The 23024-nt window shown below is 43.8% G+C and overlaps 1 protein-coding gene across 2 annotated transcripts in view; it reads right to left on the reverse strand.

Moving 5' to 3' along the window:
• Positions 1-3177: 3177 nt before the first annotated feature.
• The window catches only part of DENND1C (DENN domain containing 1C), a 152259-nt gene continuing 132412 nt past the window's right edge, over positions 3178-23024 (reverse strand). The window contains exons 20-23 of one of the 2 annotated variants that reach the window (XM_077470472.1): positions 19611-19718; positions 14182-14240; positions 11098-11299; positions 3178-5311 (exon numbers count right to left, since the gene is read on the reverse strand). In XM_077470472.1, the coding sequence (XP_077326598.1) occupies positions 4358-5311; positions 11098-11299; positions 14182-14240; positions 19611-19718 (1323 nt within the window). In that variant the 3' untranslated portion in view covers positions 3178-4357. The remainder of the gene's footprint in view (positions 5312-11097; positions 11300-14181; positions 14241-19610; positions 19719-23024) is intronic. The other variant, XM_077470473.1, reaches the window with a different exon arrangement.

The raw sequence follows: 23024 nt of genomic DNA on the forward strand, positions 1-23024 counted from the left end.
GTAAGAGATGTCCTCTTCAGTCCCCTCATACCCGGTGTCCCTGCATTATGAACATAACATTGGTTTAAGGTTTTTTCTAGATGGTACTGCTTTCTCAAGAGACTCTCCAAAATGTATCCCCTTCTTCCTGTTTGTGAGAATGTGGGTAGTACATCCAAGATTAGGTGATTTTGGATGAAAGTTCACTCCCTGATCAACTCAGTAACTATGGTTAAGATCACTAAGCCCTTGTACACACGGTCAGAGAATCCGTTGGAATGTGTCCTATCAGACCGTGTCACCGGATAATCCGACTGTGTGTGGTATGCATCGGACTGATTCCGTCTGAATATCCGTCGGACCCAATTTTCCAACATGTTGGATATATTTCCCGACCAACTGGTTCGATCGGACATACTCCGATCATGTGTAGAGAATTTTGATCGGACCAAGTGCCACGCATGCTCAGATCAAATTCCTACATCAAACCTATTGGCTACTAGCCTGAACGTAGTCCCATCGTAACGAAATTACGTCATCACGTTCTGAATGATCGGATTTTTCGACAACTTAGTCCGACCGTGTGTATGCAACAGTTTCGGACAAGATCCGACAGACAAAATCCGACGGATTTGGTTGTCGAAATCTCTGACCGTGTGTACAGGGGCTTAGAATACTGGGATTGCCCTTCTAAGCAAACCAGTTGACAACTTCCCCAGGGGGGTAAGATAGCGATATAACAACCTGGAAGGGTGCGGTGATCAGTGGTGGCCCGTCCATAGGGGGCGCCCGGGCGCCGCCCCCCCTGTGTGGTCACAAAAAAAAAAAAAAAAAAGTTTTAAAACTGCTCCTTTAAAAAAAAAAAAAAAGTTCTTTAAGGAAGTGCACTGTGCTCGAGCGCCGGTCACAGTGCACTATGGGAAACGCCACGCCAATGCAATCATGAGATTGCAGGCGTGGCGCTTCATTTGCGGGCGTTTAGCCCGCCTCAGGGCGCTTTCTGAAGCGCTGAGTAGCTTCCGCCCGGCGCTGTAGTATGTGTTACTACGGCCGGGCGGGCAGTTTGATTGACATCTGAGTTGACTCAGATGTCACTTCCTGTCTTCTCTCTCCCATTTCACCTGAGAGAGGAAACAGGAAGTAAGAGGAGTAGAGCGGTGTGCAGGAGAGGAGCGGCTGCGGAGAACACCGGAGAGGAGCACACAGTCAGGTAAGTGTTTGCTGACTGATCAGTGTTCTATACCCAAGTCTTGTTCAGGTGCCTATAATTCTATCTTTAGTTTATAATTAGTGCTCAATTAGAATCTCAACCTTGGTGCCCAGTGCATGCCAGTCTGAGGATAATTTATAGCTATCAATGCCAGTCTGTCATGGGCTGCCCTCTGCTTGTTTTTACCAGCTAATGCATTGTTTGCTGACGAAGTGTTCTATAACCAAGTATTGTTCAGATGCCTACTTCTAGCTTTAGTGTACAGTTAGAGCCCAATCAGAGGCTCAGCCTTAGTGCCCACTCCCTGCCAGTCTGAGAGGAATTAATGATCAATGACAGTCTGTGTAATGGACATCTCCTGTCGGTTTCACCGGCTAATGTACTGTTTGCCTCCAGATCAGGTGTTTTATGTCCAAGTTTTGTTCAGATGCCCTTCCAGCTTCCCTATACAAGTACTGCAAAATCAGAGGCTCAGCCTTTGTGCCCATTCTCAGAATAAATTGATCAGTGCCAGTCTGTGTAAAGGGCCGTTTCCTGCCAGTCTTGCCCGCTAATACTGCTTGTGGCCAGATCAATTGTTCTTGTTCTGAATGCCCACTTCCAGATTCATTGTAATTATACTGGCAAATCAGAGGCTTAACCTTAGTGTCCACTGCCTGCCACCATCAAAATCCTTTGATCAATGCCAGTCTGTGTAAGGGACAGTCTTCTGCCAGTCTGAGAGTCTTACCCTGTTTGCTGCTAGATCAAGTGTTCTATGCCAATTCTTGTTCAGATGCCCGCTTCAGATGTCCAGGTGTCTATGTATAACTTTTCAGCCTCAATGTACAGATACTGCACAATCAGAGCCTTAGCCTTAGTGCCCACTACCTGCCAGCATCAAATTGATCAATGCCAGTTTGTGTAATGGCAGTCTTATCAGCACTGTTTGCTGCCAGTTTAAGTGTTCTATACTAAAGTCTTGTTCAGATGCCCACTTCTAGCTACTGCACAGTCAGAGGCTCAGTCTTAGTGCCCAGTCCCTGCCTGTCTCAGAATAATTTACTGTGATCAATGCCAGGCCAGCCTGTGTAATGGACCGTCCCTTGCCAGTCTTACCAGCTAATGTACTCTTTGCTGTCAGGCTCAGTCCTAGTGTTTGCTGCACCTAAATCTTGTTGAGGATGTCAATTTTAATAATATACTGATCAATGTCAATCTATGCAATGGACCACCCGATGCCAGTCTTACCAGAGAATGCACTCTTTGCTGTCAGCTCTAGTGTTGGTTACACCCAAATCGTGTGAAGAATGCCCACTACTATTGGTAATGCCAGGGTATCTTAATGAACATGCGCTACCTTATCCAGAAGCTCCAGTCCCTTTACTAACAGCAACAGCTGTCCTTGTGCCCTGTGCCAGTCATGTCTGACTTTGCCCCACTGCCCCCAGCAGTCTCAGGAGACGGATCTGCCCTTGCCAAGCTCAAAATATAAGAGTTCATATGCCCCTGGCAGTCTGTACCCCCTGCATATATCCTAGCTCAAGCAGAGTAGAAGACAATCAATGGGGGAGATTGCTTATATAAGACGTCATTGTCTTGGGGGGAATTTCAGGGGCTGGCTATCACTAAGAGAGAGATTAATTTACCACTTTCACAGCTGTGTCTTAATAAGATTTACACTTCATACCAATCAGTAAGGTGTACATATATATATGTGTGTATAGGTGTACCATTATCCAGGATTGTAGAGTGCTGTATATATATCTATGCATAGTATCCATGTGAGTCTGCAAAACTTGGATAATATCACATCTATACATAGCTATACAGAAGTCTGCAATCCTGAATAATGGTATACCTATAAATACACAGTATATATCTATACAGCACTCTGCAATCCTGGGTAGTGGTACACATATACACACAGATGTGTCTATCCAGAAGTCTGTAATCCTGAATAATGTTACACCTATACATATAGAACTCAGTAATTCTGAATACACAGCTACAATGTTACACTACTGTTTTAATATATACAGTTTCTATACAGCTCTCTGCAATTCTGGGGCAATGATACGCCTATACACAGTTATACACAGGTATGCCTATACATAACCCTGTATTTCTGGATACATAGATAATGTTAGTACAGTATGTCTATGTACACAGCTACTGTATTTGCAGGACAATGAAATTCTGGATACACGCCAATATCATTCTACAAATTCTGGGTGTGGCTTATGAGAAGTGGGAGGGGCCAACCGTGGATGGGCGGGGTCTTGCGCCCCCCCATCCTAAAACTCCACCAGCCGCCACTGGCGGTGATTGACCTATCTTTGATAAAGTACAAATTATCCTGGATAATACTTAACAAAAAAATGGTTAGTGTGTTGAGAGACAAACAATTGACGTTTAAAAATGTTTGGAACCCTTGGATTTTGTCTGGATGACGGCAGAACTTCTGGGGACATCGGGAACAGACCTCTGAACAAGCATTTCTTCTTTTTCCCTTTCTTCTTCAACCTTTTCTCTAGCTTCCTTTCATCACTTCTGTCACTTCTCTTTCTTACCAACAATACAATACTCTATAAGCTTATGAGTTCTGTGCTCAAACCCATATGGCAATTCTTGTTCTCATAAGGTATGCTTTCCCCTCTTTCATCAAGAGTGGTTATGCTCTTGACAGGTCACTGTGGCAATTCCCTTTTAAATTTTTTTGTGAAATACACTGGTATGAATATGTTTACCATGATTTTACCTAATTTCTGGTAGGTAATATAGCATATGCAGTAAGAATTTTTGGTAGAAAAAGCCATTATCAACTGACTGTTGTTCTCCTGTTGATTGTATGCTGTACACCGTTCTATTACTGACCACATTCTCAGGCTTCTCTTCTTTCTCTTCTGTAATTTTCGCCACCAATTTGCCTTTCTTTGTGAAAAACTGAATGAATATTTTTGCCATCCCATGGGGGTGGGAAAATGCTTAATTTTACCAGCATTGTGTTAAAATATCAGAGTGGTCAATGTTTTTATAATATTGCAGCATTATATTCAACTTTTATTTACAGATAACATTCATTTAATTAACAAAATTGCTTCTTATATGTAATATAGTTAGGCTATATGTTTTGTATAAGTCACTAGGGCAGTATATCATGTATCGTATTGCCGAAGCATACAATCTTTACTGTAAAGAGTTGACCTCAAACTTTTTCTTTATTTCAGAGACTTTAGACAGAGGTGATGCCTTCAACTCTGAAGACACTGGAGAAGAAGCCATTTCGTGTTTCATATCACTCATACTACTTTTAGGACTTACTGGGCTTAAGCCATCCTGTTCCCAATTAAGGGGTATGGTGGTATCAGATATCGGGCTTTTGGGTATTTCTAATTTAGGTGTACTCTGGGTCCTAAGAAATACAGGGCCAACACGATGTGTTGAACTGTTGGGTTTTGGGCTGCTGTATACCTGAGATTTAGGCCTCTGGGTATTAAATGAGCGAAAGCTGGGTATGACTGTCTCTGCTTGTTCAGAGTCTTTCTTAGTCCCTGTCCAGACCATTCTGGGGTCAAGACTCCCAGCCTGAAAGCGAGATATCACCGATCTAACACAGGGCCCAGTTACGATACGTGAAGGTTCACTGGAAGCTTTTCTAACTAGTGTAACTTCTTGAGGCAGCAATGGCAAAACAGTCTTCAGTTTTTCGCTTTCATCTTTCTGGGTAGGACAAATTTCAGGCTCTGGATATGGCAAGATTATTTTGAGCTCACTTGTAACTGAAGAAGTCTCTGAAATGACTTTGGGAGAAGGAGATACGACCTCTGAAGATAATAGAGATTTTTCTTCGATGGAGGAAGAGACATCAGGCATCTGGGAAGTTACATCTACAGATAATGAAGAAGAGATGTCATCTTTGGTCACTGAAGTGGTGTCTGGAGTGGTTGATACAGTATCTGATGCTGCCACATCCATAATCGGTGAAGCGTAATCTGAGGCATTTGATATGTTGTCAGGAATAGAAGAATTGTCATCTGGAGATTCCAAGCTGTCTCCAGTTCCTTCATCAACTTCAGGCAGGTACCACAGGTCTGAATGTCTTGGCTGGCTCAAGCTGAACCGCAGATCTTCTTCACTAGACTTTTATTGGAAAAGGGAGAAGTCAGAAATGATAAATCGGTATGTATGTAATCATGTATCAGTACGTAAATAAACAGCTGGCACAAGACATGCAAGGACTTAACCAAAGTAGGTAAACGTAGTGTGGCAGTACTGGGCCTGGCAAAAAAAGGGGTGAAAAAAGAGGTTATGACCCAAGATTCCCATCCAGACAGGTTGAGGGGCTCCAGGGGGTTTGCTTAATCCAGAGCAAACAGTTTTTTCATATTCCTCATCAGTTGGTAAAACCCAGTTTGGGACCTGGAGCCCAGACATTTCTTAGAGATTCGGGAGGCCAATGAATAACAAGCGCACTGTGCAGGTGTGCTCTGTTTTTTTTTTTTTTGTAGATTCAAGAGTGGGTTCTGGGCTCCACCTCGCAGACAGAGGAGGTCTCTGCTGAGGAGTCGGGAGGTCTTCACCTAGGAGAGACAGGTGAGAGCCAGAACAGCCAGGGGCTGATAAGTGTACGAACCCAAACTTGGATGTGAAGACTGCCTGAAAGAAGCAAGGCTTAAAGCAGAGCAAGAGTACTGTGTGTGTGTAAGCCAAGAGGCTGAATGATGTTTGTTTTTATTTTTTTGATGGAAGGACAATGCTGAAAACCCCTGCGAGGGAAAACTGTTGATTTTGATTTCTGGAACTTTTCATAAAACTGGCCTAGAAAAGCCCTTAAATAGAAGAAAAGCAAGTTGCTATGTCCTTTAAAGCTCTATCACAGTAGTTAGTTGCATAGTAGTTTACTATATAAATAATATTTTCTCCAAGTACAAATTTTTAAAGGGATTCACTACTCTCAGCAAAGATATATATATTCAATTGAACAACAAAAGGGGGGCCCAATGACTAAGGGTCTCCTGATTTAGATTGCCACCAAGCAGTTTTTTAGATTCTCCTCTGGAATGCTTTTAAAGCCCCTCTAACATCTATGAAAAGCAAGTAATGTGCACGGCATTGCAATTTAATTATTTCTGAACTCCTTCCCAACACACAAGTACAGACAGATATGCCTTGCTTTATAAATTTGCTTTAGGTCTATTTTTTCTGCAATCTGGTGTGCCAACGTGATTGGGCAGCCATAACTCAATGCATGTTAACATAAAATGCCAAGATGTGAAGGGGGCCTAAAGGAATGTTTTATCCTTCTGAATACCTGAGAAGCTTTTGGTAGAAGCTGCCAATGTCTGACCATCTGCTAGTTTAAGGGCAATCACCTTATTTACACACCTCCCAACTTTTTGAGATGGGAATGAGGGGCACCCATCAGAAAAAGTATGGAGGCATAGCACACACCCCTTGCCACGCACCCTTAAAGGAGAATTTTATATAAAGAAAAAAGATTGGTTAAACTCAAAAGTGCTTATTTTTACTACTACTATTCCTTTATAATGGCTTTTGGAATTTACAAATGCAGCAATTATTGTGTTACCAGTGTCCTTAAAGTGCAATTCGATGTAAATAACTGAATACAGAGTTGAAGTACCAAACTATTCTACCAGGTGGGCGGAGGGGGGATTCTAGGCGGCCCCCCACAGTAGTGTCCTCTGCCGCCCCCCCACACACACACAGTAGTGTCCTCTGTCCCCCCCACACACAGTAGTGTCCTCTGCCCCCCCCCATAGAGTAGTGTCCCCTGTCCCCCCCATAGCTGTTTATCCCTACACAGTAGTTTCCTCTGCCCCCCCCCCCACACACACACAGTAGTTTCCTCTGCCCCCCCACAAACACACAGTAGTGTCCTCTGCCCCCCCCACACACACACACACACACACACACACACACACAGTAGTGTCCTCTGCCCCCCCCCCCCAGAGATTAGTGTCCCCTGTCCCCCCATAGCTGTTTACCCCCGCACAGGAGTTTACCCTGCCCCCTCCCCCACACACAGTAGCGTCCTCTGTCCCCCAATAGCAGTTTCCACTGCTCCCCACAGTGTCCTCTACCTCCCATAGCACTGTCTCCCCCCCCTCACAGTAGTGTCCTGTGCCCCCCCAAAGCAGTGTCATCTGCCCCCTTTTCACACCGAAAGCAATGTCCTCTGTCTGACAAACACATAGCTCTGTGTAGGTAGCACTCTCCCACGCAAAGATCGGGAGGCACCACAGTACTGGATTGAGGGTGGGAGCAAGAGCTGCCGGTGTTATAGTTTCATATTTACAAGCTGGTGACTGGATTCTAGTAGGCCCAGAGTCCTAGCCACCAATCACCTGCCAATTAACTCGAAAGGTTAACTGAGGCAGCTCCTGCTCCCACCCTACATCAAGTACTGTGATGCCTCCTGCTCTCCTGCTTATACACTAACAGGAAGAGATAATGAACTACCTATAGTGCTCAACAGCGCCCTGGTAGGTCATTGAGAGCTACAAGCCAAAAGCCGCAAAGGCTTTTGGAACTTGTAGTTCATTCACCACAGAATGAATAACATGGCCGGGTAGCGGGGCCCTGCATGGACGCATTTTTTATTATGACAGCGAGTTTGGGGAAAATATCCTTGACACGCTGTCACTAGAGGTGGTGGGTCATGTTCAACCCTAAAAAACGGTTTCCCAAAGGTGAACTTATCCTTTAAGCACTTCACTATTCTCAACAGGAAAAGGAGAGATTGGCCACAAGTTGAGTGTGAAGTCTGAATTACTCATTACTGAACCATAGAGAAGACCCACATGCTCTAAAGGTCCCATACTCTTTAGAATGCTGAAATCTCAGGGCACACCTTTTTGCAAGACTTGACTGTGTATTTTGCTCAGGCCCACCCCTCCTGCTTCCCTTGTACAACTCTTGGTCAGTGAGATGCAGGAGGGAATAAGAGATTGGATTGTCCTCTCAGCTCTAGGTGCTGATTAAAGTACACCAAATGTTCCACTATAATAGTCTAAACAGATCTCAAATCCAGTTGCTGTGTGTTGCACAAGCCTAAAAAAGTGAAATAACCTCCCATTACCTTCCCTGTATGAGCCAAGTCCTCCCTTATTTATGTCTCACATGCTCCCTCTCCCGGACACTGCAGCTCACAATGGTTCCAATAAGAGAGGTGGTTCTACCAATCCAGCAGTGGGCAAGACCGGGTGTGGCCAGGTGCTGAATGACAAACTACAGGTCTGAGAAGCAGCAGCAGTGAGAATACTGATATACGCTTTCTACAACATTTGATCTCACTGTAAGGCAAGCAGGCATTGCCAACATGAAGGCAGTACCAAGCTGCGCCCCCCTTTCCCTTAGGGTTGGGGTCAGGGTGCCCCCTGCCCTTGCAATAAACCATTGCGCCAGGGGCAGCCTCCCCTTCTGCCCACCCCTTGTCCCGGCCCTGCATGAAGGTGATAACACAGCTTTGACTTCAAGAGGAGTTCAGCGGCATTGTCACCCCATCAGAGGAAGCTTCATAATGTAAACTTCAAAAGCACAATAATCAAATATTTGTGAAATTTAGGGGTTAAAATATGGAATTAAAGTACTGCAGCACATATTTTCTAAATGGAAGGCCAACATTTTACTTTAAGAATTTTAGGCCCCAGGAGTGCCCCCCAAGGTATGTGGATGGTATATACAGGCCTCTCTAGATACATCCTAAAGATAGAGTATGGCTCCGTACCTGCATTTCTCTCACTCGCTACGGAAAGTCGGGGTGCCTACTCAAGAAGTCTCCATCTTCACTCATTATTTAGGATCATTGATGAATAAGAGCTGCACACCAGTCCACTCTTCCAAAAACTTGTTGTTATGTGACTATCCGTAATACCAATACAGCTGCATCCATGTCATCCCAGCCCATGGACTGCCCCTCCTCGACACATTTCAGCACTAATGGCTGCAATCAAGACAGTAGAGGTGAAACATTGAAACGTATCAAGGAGGGGCGGTAAAACATTTTTAGAAGAGCAGACTGGTGTGCGGCTTCCATGAATCAGTGACCTCTCTGCATATTAAGTTTAAATGAAAAAAAAAAAAAACTGGGATCATTGTAATTGAAATATTCATTATTTTACCCATTTGCGTCCAGTACCTGTCAATTTACTGGCAATTTGGGGTCCTGACAAAGGGAAAGTCTTCTAAATTCCCAAAGCTCTAATTCATTTTTATAGTATATTGTATATGAACACACTTGGAATTTCAAACATCTATTGTGAAACTCCTGTACTTTTGAGGGAAAACTTCTTCAGCTGTCCTTTCTCCTTAGAAAACCTATAATGCTCCGTGACACCGGTGTCATGGGTGAACCTTGCAATAAAATAGTCAAAAAGAAACTGACCCAAAACTGTCATAGTCTGCCTTTTAGGATATAGTTGAAAGTGCTTTGTTCTCTTTCTAAAAATGGCAGTACAGCAAAATGTTACTCCATAATACATGTAGCAAGGTTCCAGGCCTCCTTTAGTCTAATGAGAACCTCCAGAGGCAAGAGCTGCTGACATTCTTGTGTAGAGTGGGTTGCAAGGCATAGTGGGTGTAATGTAAGATAGATTCATTGGCGCCAGACACTTCTTGAATGCAAAGAGATTTTATTTCTCTTGAACAGAACTGTGGGAGAGAGAGTTAGGGCTAGGGCACCCTTGGGTAGTTGCAATGTTAATTGGCAGACTCCGGGACTTCTATAAGCAGACAGCCATGCAGGGAAAGGCATCCAGCAAGACACCACATCTGCATGTGTAAGAGTGCTGTCTCCTATGGCAACAGTCTTATACCAGTTCCTAAAAAAAAGTTGTAAGAAACTTTACTTTTCTACAATCACCTCTTGTAGGTTCTGACTCCACTGAGAACCGGGTTCCTATCACTAGACTTACCAATTCACTGCCACTGGATCCTATGAGCTCTTCCAATCTTCACTTTAGTATCTTCCTCAAGTGTCACCCCCTCTTCTCTGCTGGGGCCCTAGCTTGCCACTCCATATACCTCTTAAGCTTCACCGCACTGGCCTGCTCGTTCCCTGGCTTGACACACAAGGCTGCCCTGCCCTCCACTGGCTGGGTCCCTGGCTTAACACCCGCTGAAGTTTCCAGATTCTTCACCGTCCTCGGTTGGTGAAAATACTGCTCCAGAACTTGCTTCAGCTACTCACTGTGGTCCCTGGTAATAAGGTTGGTGGGCCCCTAAGTGGCGACAGCTTCCCCTCTACCTCCGACCACGACAGGTTCTCCAGCCAGCAGAACTGTCACTTCTGGTTGGACTGCAAGACGCAATCCCAACCCTACGCTCCTCTCTTGCTTCTGGATAGGCCCTCAGACAGCCTAGCAGCCAAATGTCAGCCATCCAGGTGGCACAGAACACCCATCACCTGACCCCACCCAAATATATAGGTTCTCCCAGCAGGCCAAGGGGTCCAAGAAAACCCCTGCCCATTGGCTGAGATACCCCATATACTCCTAATCTGTCCTTGCTTTGCCCTTGTCTTATCTAACATAGCCAGACACCCGGCCACCTAGCGGCAAAAGATAAAAGTGCAGCAATTCCAGACTTGGGGAGAAATCAATTGATCCCTAACAATGAGCCACGGTAACTACACCTGGCAGGTAAATTTAGAAGCGACCCTGCCTAAACATCAGGGTGCCACATACAGTAGCTGTAAATTTAAAAAAACATTCCTGGCCACCAGTTTGGGCTGATTTACAAAAGTAGAGAAGCAAAAAATGTAAATTTTGTTGTGTTTCAGCTTTTACTTTCTATCCCGCTTTATAAAATGAAATCAAGTAATCTGATTGGTCGCTTGTTATAAATCTTTTTATGTTTTATATGTTCATAGGTTAGGTGGGAGGATTAATTCTGTCTGGGATGCTCACCTGTCCAAAGTACTGACTGTCATCCAGGCTAAAGCAGTCCAGGCTGTGAGCCCCATACAGTGCGCGCTCCCTTCCGGGTGCTCTTGTGTTCAGGGTTTCAAATATTTCATTGAGAAGATCCATTCCATCATCAAGAAGAGGAAAATCATTCTCTTCAGTGGGACTCGAGTCCACGTCTTCACTCGTACCATCTTCACCATATCTGACACAGACAAAACATTATGTCACTACAAGTGGAAAAGGACCATCTGAATGGCGCTAACATGCATTCAAATATTTGGGTGGTATTAAAGTACTCAGGAGCTGGGATACTGTAAAAAGATGTTACAGGGGTGATAAGACACTCAGGAGCCGGGTTACTGTAATAAGATATTACAGGGGTAAGAAGACACTCAGGAGCTGGGTTACTGTAATAAGATATTACAGGGGTAAGAAGACACTCAGGAGCTGGGTTACTGTAATAAGATATTACAGGGGTAATAAGACACTCAGGAGCCGGGTTACTGTAATAAGATATTACAGGGGTAAGAAGACAATCAGGAGCCGGGCTACTGTAATAAGATATTACAGGGGCAATAAGACACTCAGGAGCTGGGATACTGTAATAGGATATTACAGGGGTGATAAGACACTCAGGAGCTGGGTTACTGTAATAAGATATTACAGGGGTGATAAGACACTCAGGAGCTGGGTGACTGTAATAAGATATTACAGGGGTAATAAGACACTCAGGAGCTGGGTTACTATAATAAGATATTACAGGGGTAATAAGACACTCAGGAGCTGGGTTACTGTAATAAGATATTACAGGGGTAATAAGACACTCAGGAGCTGGGTTACTGTAATAAGATATTACAGGGTTGATAAGACACTCAGGGGCTGGGTGACTGTAATAAGATATTACAGGGGTAATAAGACACTCAGGAGCTGGATTACTGTAATAGGATATTACAGGGGTGATAAGACACTCAGGAGCTGGGTTACTGTAATAAGATATTACAGGGGTAATAAGACACTCAGGAGCTGGGTTACTGTAATAAGATATTACAGGGTTGATAAGACACTCAGGGGCTGGGTGACTGTAATAAGATATTACAGGGGTAATAAGACACTCAGGAGCTGGATTACTGTAATAGGATATTACAGGGGTGATAAGACACTCAGGAGCTGGATTACTGTAATAGGATATTACAGGGGTGATAAGACACTCAGGAGCTGGGTTACTGTAATAAGATATTACAGGGGTAAGAAGACAATCAGGAGCCGGGCTACTGTAATAAGATATTACAGGGGCAATAAGACACTCAGGAGCTGGGATACTGTAATAGGATATTACAGGGGTGATAAGACACTCAGGAGCTGGGTTACTGTAATAAGATATTACAGGGGTGATAAGACACTCAGGAGCTGGGTGACTGTAATAAGATATTACAGGGGTAATAAGACACTCAGGAGCTGGGTTACTATAATAAGATATTACAGGGGTAATAAGACACTCAGGAGCTGGGTTACTGTAATAAGATATTACAGGGGTAATAAGACACTCAGGAGCTGGGTTACTGTAATAAGATATTACAGGGTTGATAAGACACTCAGGGGCTGGGTGACTGTAATAAGATATTACAGGGGTAATAAGACACTCAGGAGCTGGATTACTGTAATAGGATATTACAGGGGTGATAAGACACTCAGGAGCTGGGTTACTGTAATAAGATATTACAGGGGTAATAAGACACTCAGGAGCTGGGTTACTGTAATAAGATATTACAGGGTTGATAAGACACTCAGGGGCTGGGTGACTGTAATAAGATATTACAGGGGTAATAAGACACTCAGGAGCTGGATTACTGTAATAGGATATTACAGGGGTGATAAGACACTCAGGAGCTGGGTTACTGTAATAAGATATTACAGGGGTGATAAGACACTCAGGAGCTGGGTGACTGTAATAAGATATTACAGGGGTAATAAGACACTCAGGAGCTGGGTTACTGTAATAAGATATTACAGGGGTAATAAGACACTCAGGAGCTGGGTTACTGTAATAAGATATTACAGGGTTGATAAGACACTCAGGGGCTGGGTGACTGTAATAAGATATTACAGGGGTAATAAGACACTCAGGAGCTGGATTACTGTAATAGGATATTACAGGGGTGATAAGACACTCAGGAGCCGGGTTACTATAATAAGATATTACAGGGGTAATAAGACACTCAGGAGCTGGGTTACTGTAATAAGATATTACAGGGGTAATAAGACACTCAGGAGCTGGGTTACTATAATAAGATATTACAGGGGTAATAAGACACTCAGGAGCTGGGTTACTGTAATAAGATATTACAGGGGTAATAAGACACTCAGGAGCTGGGTTACTATAATAAGATATTACAGGGGTAATAAGACACTCAGGAGCTGGGTTACTGTAATAAGATATTACAGGGGTAATAAGACACTCAGGAGCTGGGTTACTGTAATAAGATATTAGTGGCGTTATATGACACTCAGGAGCTGGGTTACTGTAATAAGATATTACAGAGGTAATAAGACACTCCAGAGCTGGGTTACTGTAATAAGATATGAAAGGGGTGATAAGACACTCAGGAGCTGGGTCACTGTAATAAGATATGAAAGGGGTGATAAGACACTCAGGAGCTGGGTCACTGTAATAAGATATGAAAGGGGTGATAAGACACTCAGGAGCTGGGTCACTGTAATAAGATATGAAAGGGGTGATAAGACACTCAGGGGCTGGGATACTGTAATAAGATACAGTGCATCTGGAAAGTATTCACAGTGCTTCATTTTTTCCACATTTTCATTATGGATTATTGTTTGTAGAATTTGGAAGAAAATAATGAATTGAATCCATTTTGGAATAAGGCTGTAACATAACAAAATGTGGAAAAAGTGAAGCACTGTGAATACTTTCCGGATGCACTGAATACTTTTTTTTTATTGTATAGGAAGGTAAAGCATACAATTGCAATGCGTGCATGAGGAGTGAGGGGCTGTCATGCTAATCCTTGTTATCATAATGGTGCATTGATTGCTGGTATTGGGGTGTTTATTATTGTCACTCACCTCTGACATTCCCAAGAGTCGCTCTCTGAATATTTCTTCCCCGGTCTTCTGGGACGGGACTGTAAAGACAATCAGAAAGTTTTACCCTGCCATACTCTACAACATCCTTCATGCTGCATGCAATAAGCTGAAATAAAATTGTGTTGGATTCAACTTCTTTGTCTTACTGAAGAATTCAGCTTCCTGTGGATGGTGCCAAGTCAGCAGGTCGCTAGTGCCGGGACAAGAACATCCAGTGCCCAAGGGCAGCTGTCCCTTCTGCCCACCCCTTGTCCCAGCCCTGTAGGTTACCATACTGTTTGGACAGACTGGATCCAAATTGATAAGTCAACGTACAAAGCGGCAATAGAACAAGATGTATTTATCGACCTAATATTGTGCAGCCTAAAAGACTAAACAAATGATTTGATTTGCATTTATTTTTGTAACATTTGTGTTTTTATTTTTTTTATTTCTTTACATATTTTTTACTTCTTTTTTCTTATTATTTTTAATTCATCATTTCTTTTTGTATTTTGCTCCTTCAAAAACACACACCTCCCAACTTTTTGGGATGGGAATGAGGTACACCTAACAGCAAAAGTATGCAGGCATAGGACACACCCCCTGCCACGCCCCCTTAAAGGAGAATTGTACGAAAAAACTAAAATGGCTAAAGCAACAACTTCTTTTTTTTTTAACACTACTCTACTCTTCCTTTATATTGGCTTTTGGAATTTACAAATGCAGCAATTTAGAAATCTGATGAAGTGTTTAGCGCTGGAAAACACTTTCTGATAGATAAAACGTGCATTTTATATATATCTATATAGATCAGACCAAAATGAGGGACAAATGAGGAGGAATGAGGGACAGAGGGACAGTGCTCCAAATCAGGGACAGTCCATCCAAATCAGGGACAGTCGGGAGCTATGCAAACAGCAGTCTAAGGATGTGTTCTGAATACAAACAACCTGGCTGTATTGTCTGGCTAGAGTTCCCATATATGTGTTTGAACTCTCAATTGCCCAGTGTCCCCCTAATTGTATTGTGAAATACTTTTTTGTTAAACTCCAGGCACAAAAACTTTAATTATATTCCTCGCAAACAATACAAATTCAATTTGAGTGCAACAAATGCCTTTACAAACTCAGATATTACCTAGTAAAAGTAGTGATGACATCATCAGTGTGCTGTATATAACGTGGGAGGAGTACAGAGCTGTGGGAGGGATCCAGCAGGCTCCACCCACTTCAAGCTGTTGGCTTAAAGCTACAGGAGGGCCAAGACCAGTCCCCCTGCACAAGGAGAGAGAGCAGTAGTGGCCGGTCTTTATTACAGGAAGCTCCTACACAGAGGGAAAGTCTTACACTGGATTACTGCACAGATCTGGAAGAAATACACAAAGCACACCACGGGGTCTATTTATAAAACAATCATTGAATAAATGTCAGACAATCGTCCAGACTGCACAAAATTTGTCCATCATTTTTTTGATAAATTTCTATGATTATAAGCTCCATCTAGTGGCCAAAATGCGGCATAGTTTCCTGAATTACCTAATTGAGAAAATATACCGCATTTTGGCCACTAGATGGAGCTGATGCTCATAGAAATGAATCTATTACAGAAATTATGGACAAATTTGAGCAGCCTGCAGGTGTGTGACATTCATCCAATGAATGTTTTATAAATAGACTGCCCAGGATTGAAGTATGAATACACGTCACTTGTATTTAGACAATATTTGTGCATCATGAAGTCCAACTTTAACCACTTCAGCCCCGGACCATTTGGCTGGCCAAAGACCAGAGCACTTTTTGCGATTCGGCACTGCGTTGATTAAACTGACAATTGTGCGGTCCTGCGATGTGGCTCCCAAACAAAATTGAGGTCCTTTTTTCCCACAAATAGAGATTTCTTTTGGTGGTATTTGATCACCTCTGCGGTTTTTATTTTTTGTGTTATAAACAAAAAAATAGCGACAAGTTTGAAAAAAAAGCATTATTTTTTACTTTTTGCTATAATAAATATCCCCAAAAAATATATATAAAAACATTTAGCGTTTACAAAATAGGGGATAGTTTTATGGCATTTTTATTAATATTTTTTTTTTATTAGTAATGGAGGCGATCAGCGATTTTTATCATGACTGCGGCATTATGGCGGACACATCAGACAATTTTGGTGGGATTTTGGGACCAATCACATTTATACAGCGATCAGTGCAATTAAACATGCATTGATTACTGTGTAAATGTGACAGGCAGTGAAGGGGTTAACCACTAAGTGTGTCCTAGGGAGTGATTCTAACTGTGGGGGGAAGGGGCTGTGTGTGACACAACACTGATCACTGCTCTCGATTACAGGGATCGGTGATCAGTGACAGTGTCACTAGGCAGAACGGGAAATGTTTGTTTACATCAGCATTTCCTTGTTCTTCCTCTCCGTGAGACGATCGTGGGTATTCCCGCGGACTCGATTTCCACGGAGATACCCGCGATCGTCTCACGGAAAGGGAGAACTGCAATCACATTCATGAAGCTCCCGGCGCTCCTGCCGCAGTATATGTGCGTGAGGTGGTTAAGCACATAGTATATGCAGTGGCGGCCAGTCCACAAGGGGTGTGTGTGTGTGTGTGTGTGTGGCCGTGCACTTTGCGGGGCATCGGACCAACAGGTCTCTACCAGGTCCATCACCCCCCTCACAAGCACATGACCACATCCCGAGGCCCCAATTGGCCAGTTTCATGCTGTGCGACCTGAACCCTCCCACCCTGTGATACCAGCGAATCGGCTTTTGGCTGCCCGGCCAATCAGGAAAGGAGGCCCAAAGACCCAGAACCTGGAAAGAAGACCGGGTCAAGAGAGAGGCCGGGGCGCCGGGCACCAAGTGAGCTGTGACAGCTGGAGGGCTCCACCCATATGGGGAGTGCGGACCCGGAGGGGCCCATCCACGCCCCCCCCCAAAAATCCTCCCATACCCCCCAAAATCCTCCCGCACCAGCCACCACTGAGTATATGTCTTGCCCCTGTATTTCTCTTTTGTACTTTCCTATCTTTGATACCTCATTTATGAATCATTTAAAATCTTGACGAATGTGCCATGCTTGTCAGCATATAATATTAACATTTCATCTTTTTTATTTTGGCGACTCAAAATTATGGCATTTATTCCTAAAATTATGCTTTTTAAAAGTCAAATGATTAACTTTTTTTTCAAAACCGAGACTCAAAAAGTAAAATAACTTTTTTAAAAAGGTGAATCATGTTGACTTTTCTCATAATTGTGTACGGGTTCACAAGGGTTTTTGGTACTTTTTATTAGAAGTTTTCATTTTTTGTGTCTCAATAAAATATTAATTAATTCAATTAATAAACTTTTTTTTAATTAAATTGTATTTGACGTTGTTACATTTTATTTTATATATATATTTCTTTTAATAAATGTATTGGGACAGTATTGCACCCATGGGGATTTTTGTGCTAATATTGTATAAGCATTTGTGGAGGTTACATGGTCACATTTTTTTAATGACCTTGACCTGTCCCCAAATTACTTTATTATGGTGCAGAAAATAATGAAATAATGCCCATTTTATTAGGTTCTGAATTTTATGTGATGATGTATAGATGTTGGCCAGACCCACCCTGTTTTTTTATTTTGTTTTCTTTGTTCCCCTTGACATCTATACCAGACCATCATCATCATCAAGGATAAGGGTCTGGTATGTATTTATAGGGGGAGCCGTGCACTTTTTTTTTTTTAACATCTATATCAGGCGCTCATCTGCTTTATTTACATGGTCACTCCAACGTAAAAATCAAGAAAAAAGTGTGGGCCACCCTCCCAATAAACAAAAATACAGCCCTTGGGTCTGGTATGGATTGAAGAGGTAACCCCATGCAAAAAAGAAAAAAAAGAGTGAAGTCCTTCAGAATTCCACACCAGGCCCTTATTCAAAAATTCAGCCTGGCAGGCAAAGAAGGGGTGGATAAATGTGTATCTCCCTTCCTGAACTATACAAGACCACATGCCCTCAACATGAGGGGGGACCTTAACAATAGCACTCTAATGCCACCCATATGAATGAGTAGGGGTATATAGTACCCCTACTCATTAAAAAAAGTGAAAAGTAAATAAAAACACAAAAAAAAAAGTCCACTTTCAACTACGCCATCAAGTGATGCAGATCAAAGCCAATCACAGTGAGCGCTGCCTGCTGACCCGATCTGCTCCCGATGACTGCTCACCTAGCGGCAGATTCGGCAATTGACAGCGGAGTATAAAAAAAAGTGTGGGTTCTAACTGGTGACGTCATTGACCAAATATGAACATGATCATATATGGTCAATAACATCATGGGGATTCCCCTTGTCGAGCTACTCACCCCACCATGTTGAGGACATGTGGCTTCATATGGTTCATAAGGTGAGGGGGCATATGTTGTTCCCTTCGCCTTTCCTGGCCTGTCAGGCTGCATGCTTGGATAAGGGTCTGGCCTGGAATTCTGGGGGAACCCCACAATTTTTTATTCTTGATTTTTGAGCGGGGGTTCCCCTTTTAAAATCTATACCAAACATGATGGTTTCTCCCACGTTTCAAAAAGCAGTGCCCCTCCATGCCATTTGTTTGGAGATCCCTTGTCTGGTAGCCTAGAAAATGGCCATTACTGTGTTATTAACATTTGGCTCCAATTGACTTCAGTAGGGTTTGGATTCAGCATCTGAACTTTAGTCAGGTTCACCGAACCGGCTTCAGACTGAACCCTAGGTTCAGCTCATCCATAATCCTTATGTGTACATTAGAAGAGATTACTTTTCTCAATAAAACTAAAAGTAATTTTTTCAGTGTTAAGTGGGAGGATCTGCTCCTTCTATACCGACTAGTAACTAGTTCAGTTTTTGGTCCCAATGTAAGTTTGGACCAAACACTGACTATATGTGGATATAAAACGCTGAACATTAAGGGTGTAGACGAATGCGACAGTGGCCGTCAATGGTTGCTAGGGAAGCAGCGGGTGCTTCCACCCACCATGTCCCTACCAACCACTGACATCACCTGACCCATTTACTTTACATGGCTAGGAATCCTTGGCCACGAAGAATGAAGCAGGGTACATCATTGCCTAAATATGGGCACTTGATGGGTGTCTGGAGGAGTGGGCATTCCTACACAGAATGTACTTGCATGCAGACCACTCTAGATAACACACATAATGCTGAGAATCCATGATTGAATGAACCAAAATACATTGAGCCAGGGATAGTCAGGCTGGTGGGAAAAGGACTTTCCTGATGCCTTCAAGGCAGCACACACTGGGTTGTGACTCTGCCTCCACAACCACACCAGCATTGATTAACTATACATTTTCAAGAGAGACGCCCCGCTTCATTCTCTTTTTTTTATCCTCCCCTGACAAGATTGGATGGACATCGCAGGCCTCTTACCGCAATTGCCCCAGCAGGTTCAAGCCTCTCCTGTTTGGAAGTCCCTCCTGTACAGTCTCTAAAGGAGCTTCTATGGAGGGAGCCCCGATCTGGTGGTCTCAGGGGCATCTGAAAGGAATTTCTGGCATTAGTAAGCTTTAAAGAAGCTTCAATTATCGCAGTGGTCTCCTATCTTCATTTTTTGGCACAGGTACTATTTCTTTTACCTTTTCTTTCCCATCAGGCTCACCGAGTCTTGTCCTCCTAGCGCTGGGGGCTGTCATGGTCGCCATGTCTCTCCTTGCTTTGCGCATGTGCAGGAGGAGGTGATACGGTCGGTCAGAGACTTCTGCCCTGTTTCAAAATGGAGCAGGTACAACGTAGCAGCCTCTGCGCATGCATGAGAACGTCACTTGCGCCGTGAGGGCGGCAGAATTGAAAACCCAGGATTATCTGTCAGTGACTATCTGGTTGCTGCACTGCACAGAAGGCTGCCGTTTTTTGTCTATCCAGGTACTTCCAGGTATACCTCAAATGATCTTTCCCTGTATATAATTATGAATTGCATACCTGTCTTATGTGCAAGTGTTCTTTTACACTATTTTCAGGCTGCCCTTTATCTCCGTCTGCACCGCTCATGGAGACCACTGCCAACGCAGACCACGCTCATCAGATAAGGTAAGAGGCTGTCCACCACTTATAGGTAAGTATTGAAGAGAGAATAAAAAAAAAAAAAGAGCACAGCCACTAACACTGCAATTTTTGGCAGCCCTACCAGGTCATGATCAGCAAACTTCAGGCGTAAGTACCAATCAAGCCATGCCTCAAGCAGAAGATCCCACAGAAGTCGATCAAGATCCTCATCACATCATCGCCACTCATGCCATAGCAGCTCATGTCACAGCCGCTCTTGACATAGCCGATCACGTCATAGGAGGTCACCCTCATCACACCACAATCAGAGTCACCACACTCGACCTGCAGCAAATGTTTGCTGGGTGTGCGCCGCTCCAGCCTTGCCAGATAAATTGGCCTGCTGCACATGCTTCAATGAAGCTACAAAAGGAAAAGGAATCAGATGCCAGAGAAGTCACTGAGCTCATCAGGGAGTCAGTACGGGATTCCAGAATGGAGACAACAGTACCTGTGTCTGACAGGCCAGCTCCAAGCACATAATCAGCAGCTCCCCTTCATGCATTGGAGCCAGAATCTCCTTCCGAGAATGAGGATCCGGAAGTGTCAGCCGGATTTGACTTCACCTTAGTAGAACCCTGTGCAAAATCAGTCAAAGAGGTTATAAGTTGGGGGGAACCTAAGGAAGCTCCTCCAAAAATTCAAAAAGGCTTCCCAAATTTAAAAAAGGAACCAGAGACCTTTCCATTCATTGAAGAGCTAGAAGATCTTATTAAGGATGAATGTTAGAGATCTGACAAAAGATCTAGCTTTAATAACAGGCTAGAGAAAATGTACCCCTTGAAAGAATGTAAGCTCTACGAGCAGGGCCCTCCTGTACCTTTTGTATTGAACTGTACTGTAATTGTGTTGTCCCCCCTATGTAAAGAGCTGCGTAAACTGTTGGCACTATATAAATCGTGTATAATAATAATAATAATAATAATAATAATAACCTGGGGTCAACCCCTTAATTAATGCTTCAGTAGTTGATGCTTCCATCAAGGACGTAGTTTCCTTCAGGGACGTGTTAGATCGGAAGATTGATCTGGAATAAAAAAAACGGAGGGAGGCACCTGTAGGCCAGCAGTCACCACGGCATCGGTCAGGGCCGGTGCTAGACTATTTTGCACCCTAGGCAAGACCAGCTACTTGCGCCCTACCCCTACCCCCTCCCCCCCCGAAAAACAAAAACAAAAAAAAACATACACTGCATGGCTTTGTGAAGTGTCATTAAATAATAGCACAACACACTCTTTGATCACAGATCCTAGTGTGTATTGTGTGACAATCTGTCAGTGCACTTTTTAATTATTTCACTGTGAACACCAGGGCCAATTGCAAGTGCGACCGTTCAGCCTGGATTACGAGCATCATGGGCCTGGTGCTGAAGATTTTGATGGGCTCTGAATTATGAAGCCCCTTGCCCTGTATTATACATTAAAATTTTCTTTACAGGCCCGCCTTAACCATCCCTTGTGCCTAGGCATGCCTTTCATCACCACCCACTGCATCTGGGACCCCTTTTCTCATCATCTACTGTGCCTGCAGCCTCCCTTGCTTTACCACCCACTGCACCCACAGCCCTCTTCCCTCACCACCCAACATACCTGTAGCCCCCCTTTATTGCAGAAATACTACAGGAGAGGGTCACAGACTGCAAAACGTATTACAGGAGAGGGTCTGGGACTGCCGACAGGGTACAGGAGAGGGTCAGAGACTGCAGACAGGGTACAGGAGAGGGTCAGAGACTGAAGACAGGGTACAGGAGAGGGTCAGAGACTGAAGACAGGGTACAGGAGAGGGTCAGAGACTGCAGACAGGGTACAGGAGAGGGTCAGAGACTGCAGATAGGGTACAGGAGAGGGTCAGAGACTGGGGACACAGTACAGGAGAGGGTCAGAGACTGGGGACATAGTACAGGAGAGGGTCAGAGACTGCAGACATAGTACAGGAGAGGGTCAGAGGCTGCAGACATAGTACAGGAGGGGGTCAGAGGCTGCAGACATAGTACAGGAGAGGTTCAGAGACTGGGGACATAGTACAGGAGATGGTCAGAGACTGGGGACATAGTACAGGAGAGGGTCAGAGACTGCAGACATGATACAGGAGAGGGTCAGAAACTGCAGACATAATACAAGGGATGATCAGAGACTGCAGACATAGTACAGGAGAGGGTCAGAGACTGCAGACATGATACAGGAGAGGGACAGAGACTGGGGACATGATACAGGAGAGGGTCAGAGACTGGGGACATGATACAGGAGAGGGTCAGAGACTGGGGACATGATACAGGAGAGGGTCAGAGACTGGGGACATGATACAGGAGAGGGTCAGAGACTGGGGACATGATACAGGAGAGGGTCAGAGACTGGGGACATACTACAAGTGTTTCCTAGGCTAGCAGTGACCAGTGTGGAAAAACATTGATCACTGCACTATGTGTAAACAGGAGTTTACAAGATATAACAATGTGCCAAAAAAACTAACAGTAATTTCTCAAGCAAATGAGGACAGTAAATGGTTAACAGGTCTGAGATGCTCCCAGCCTGACCAACCTAATTCCTTCAAAGATAAATAAAAGGTCAAACAAATCATGGATGGACTCAGACACATATAGCTATAGAAACAGCAGTCGTTGCAGGCCTTGCAGAAGTCTAATCAGCATTCTCCTGTCCTGTGTTATGCCCAGTACACACGTTCCGATTATCGGACCACAAAAGTAGTTTTCGGACAGATCGTTCGATAATCTGATCGTTAGTA

Source organism: Lithobates pipiens, unplaced genomic scaffold (assembly GCF_037356315.1).
Source record: "Lithobates pipiens isolate NorthernLeopardFrog02 unplaced genomic scaffold, aLitPip1_a1.2 Scaffold_8, whole genome shotgun sequence".
Classification (NCBI taxonomy): Eukaryota; Metazoa; Chordata; class Amphibia; order Anura; family Ranidae; genus Lithobates; species Lithobates pipiens.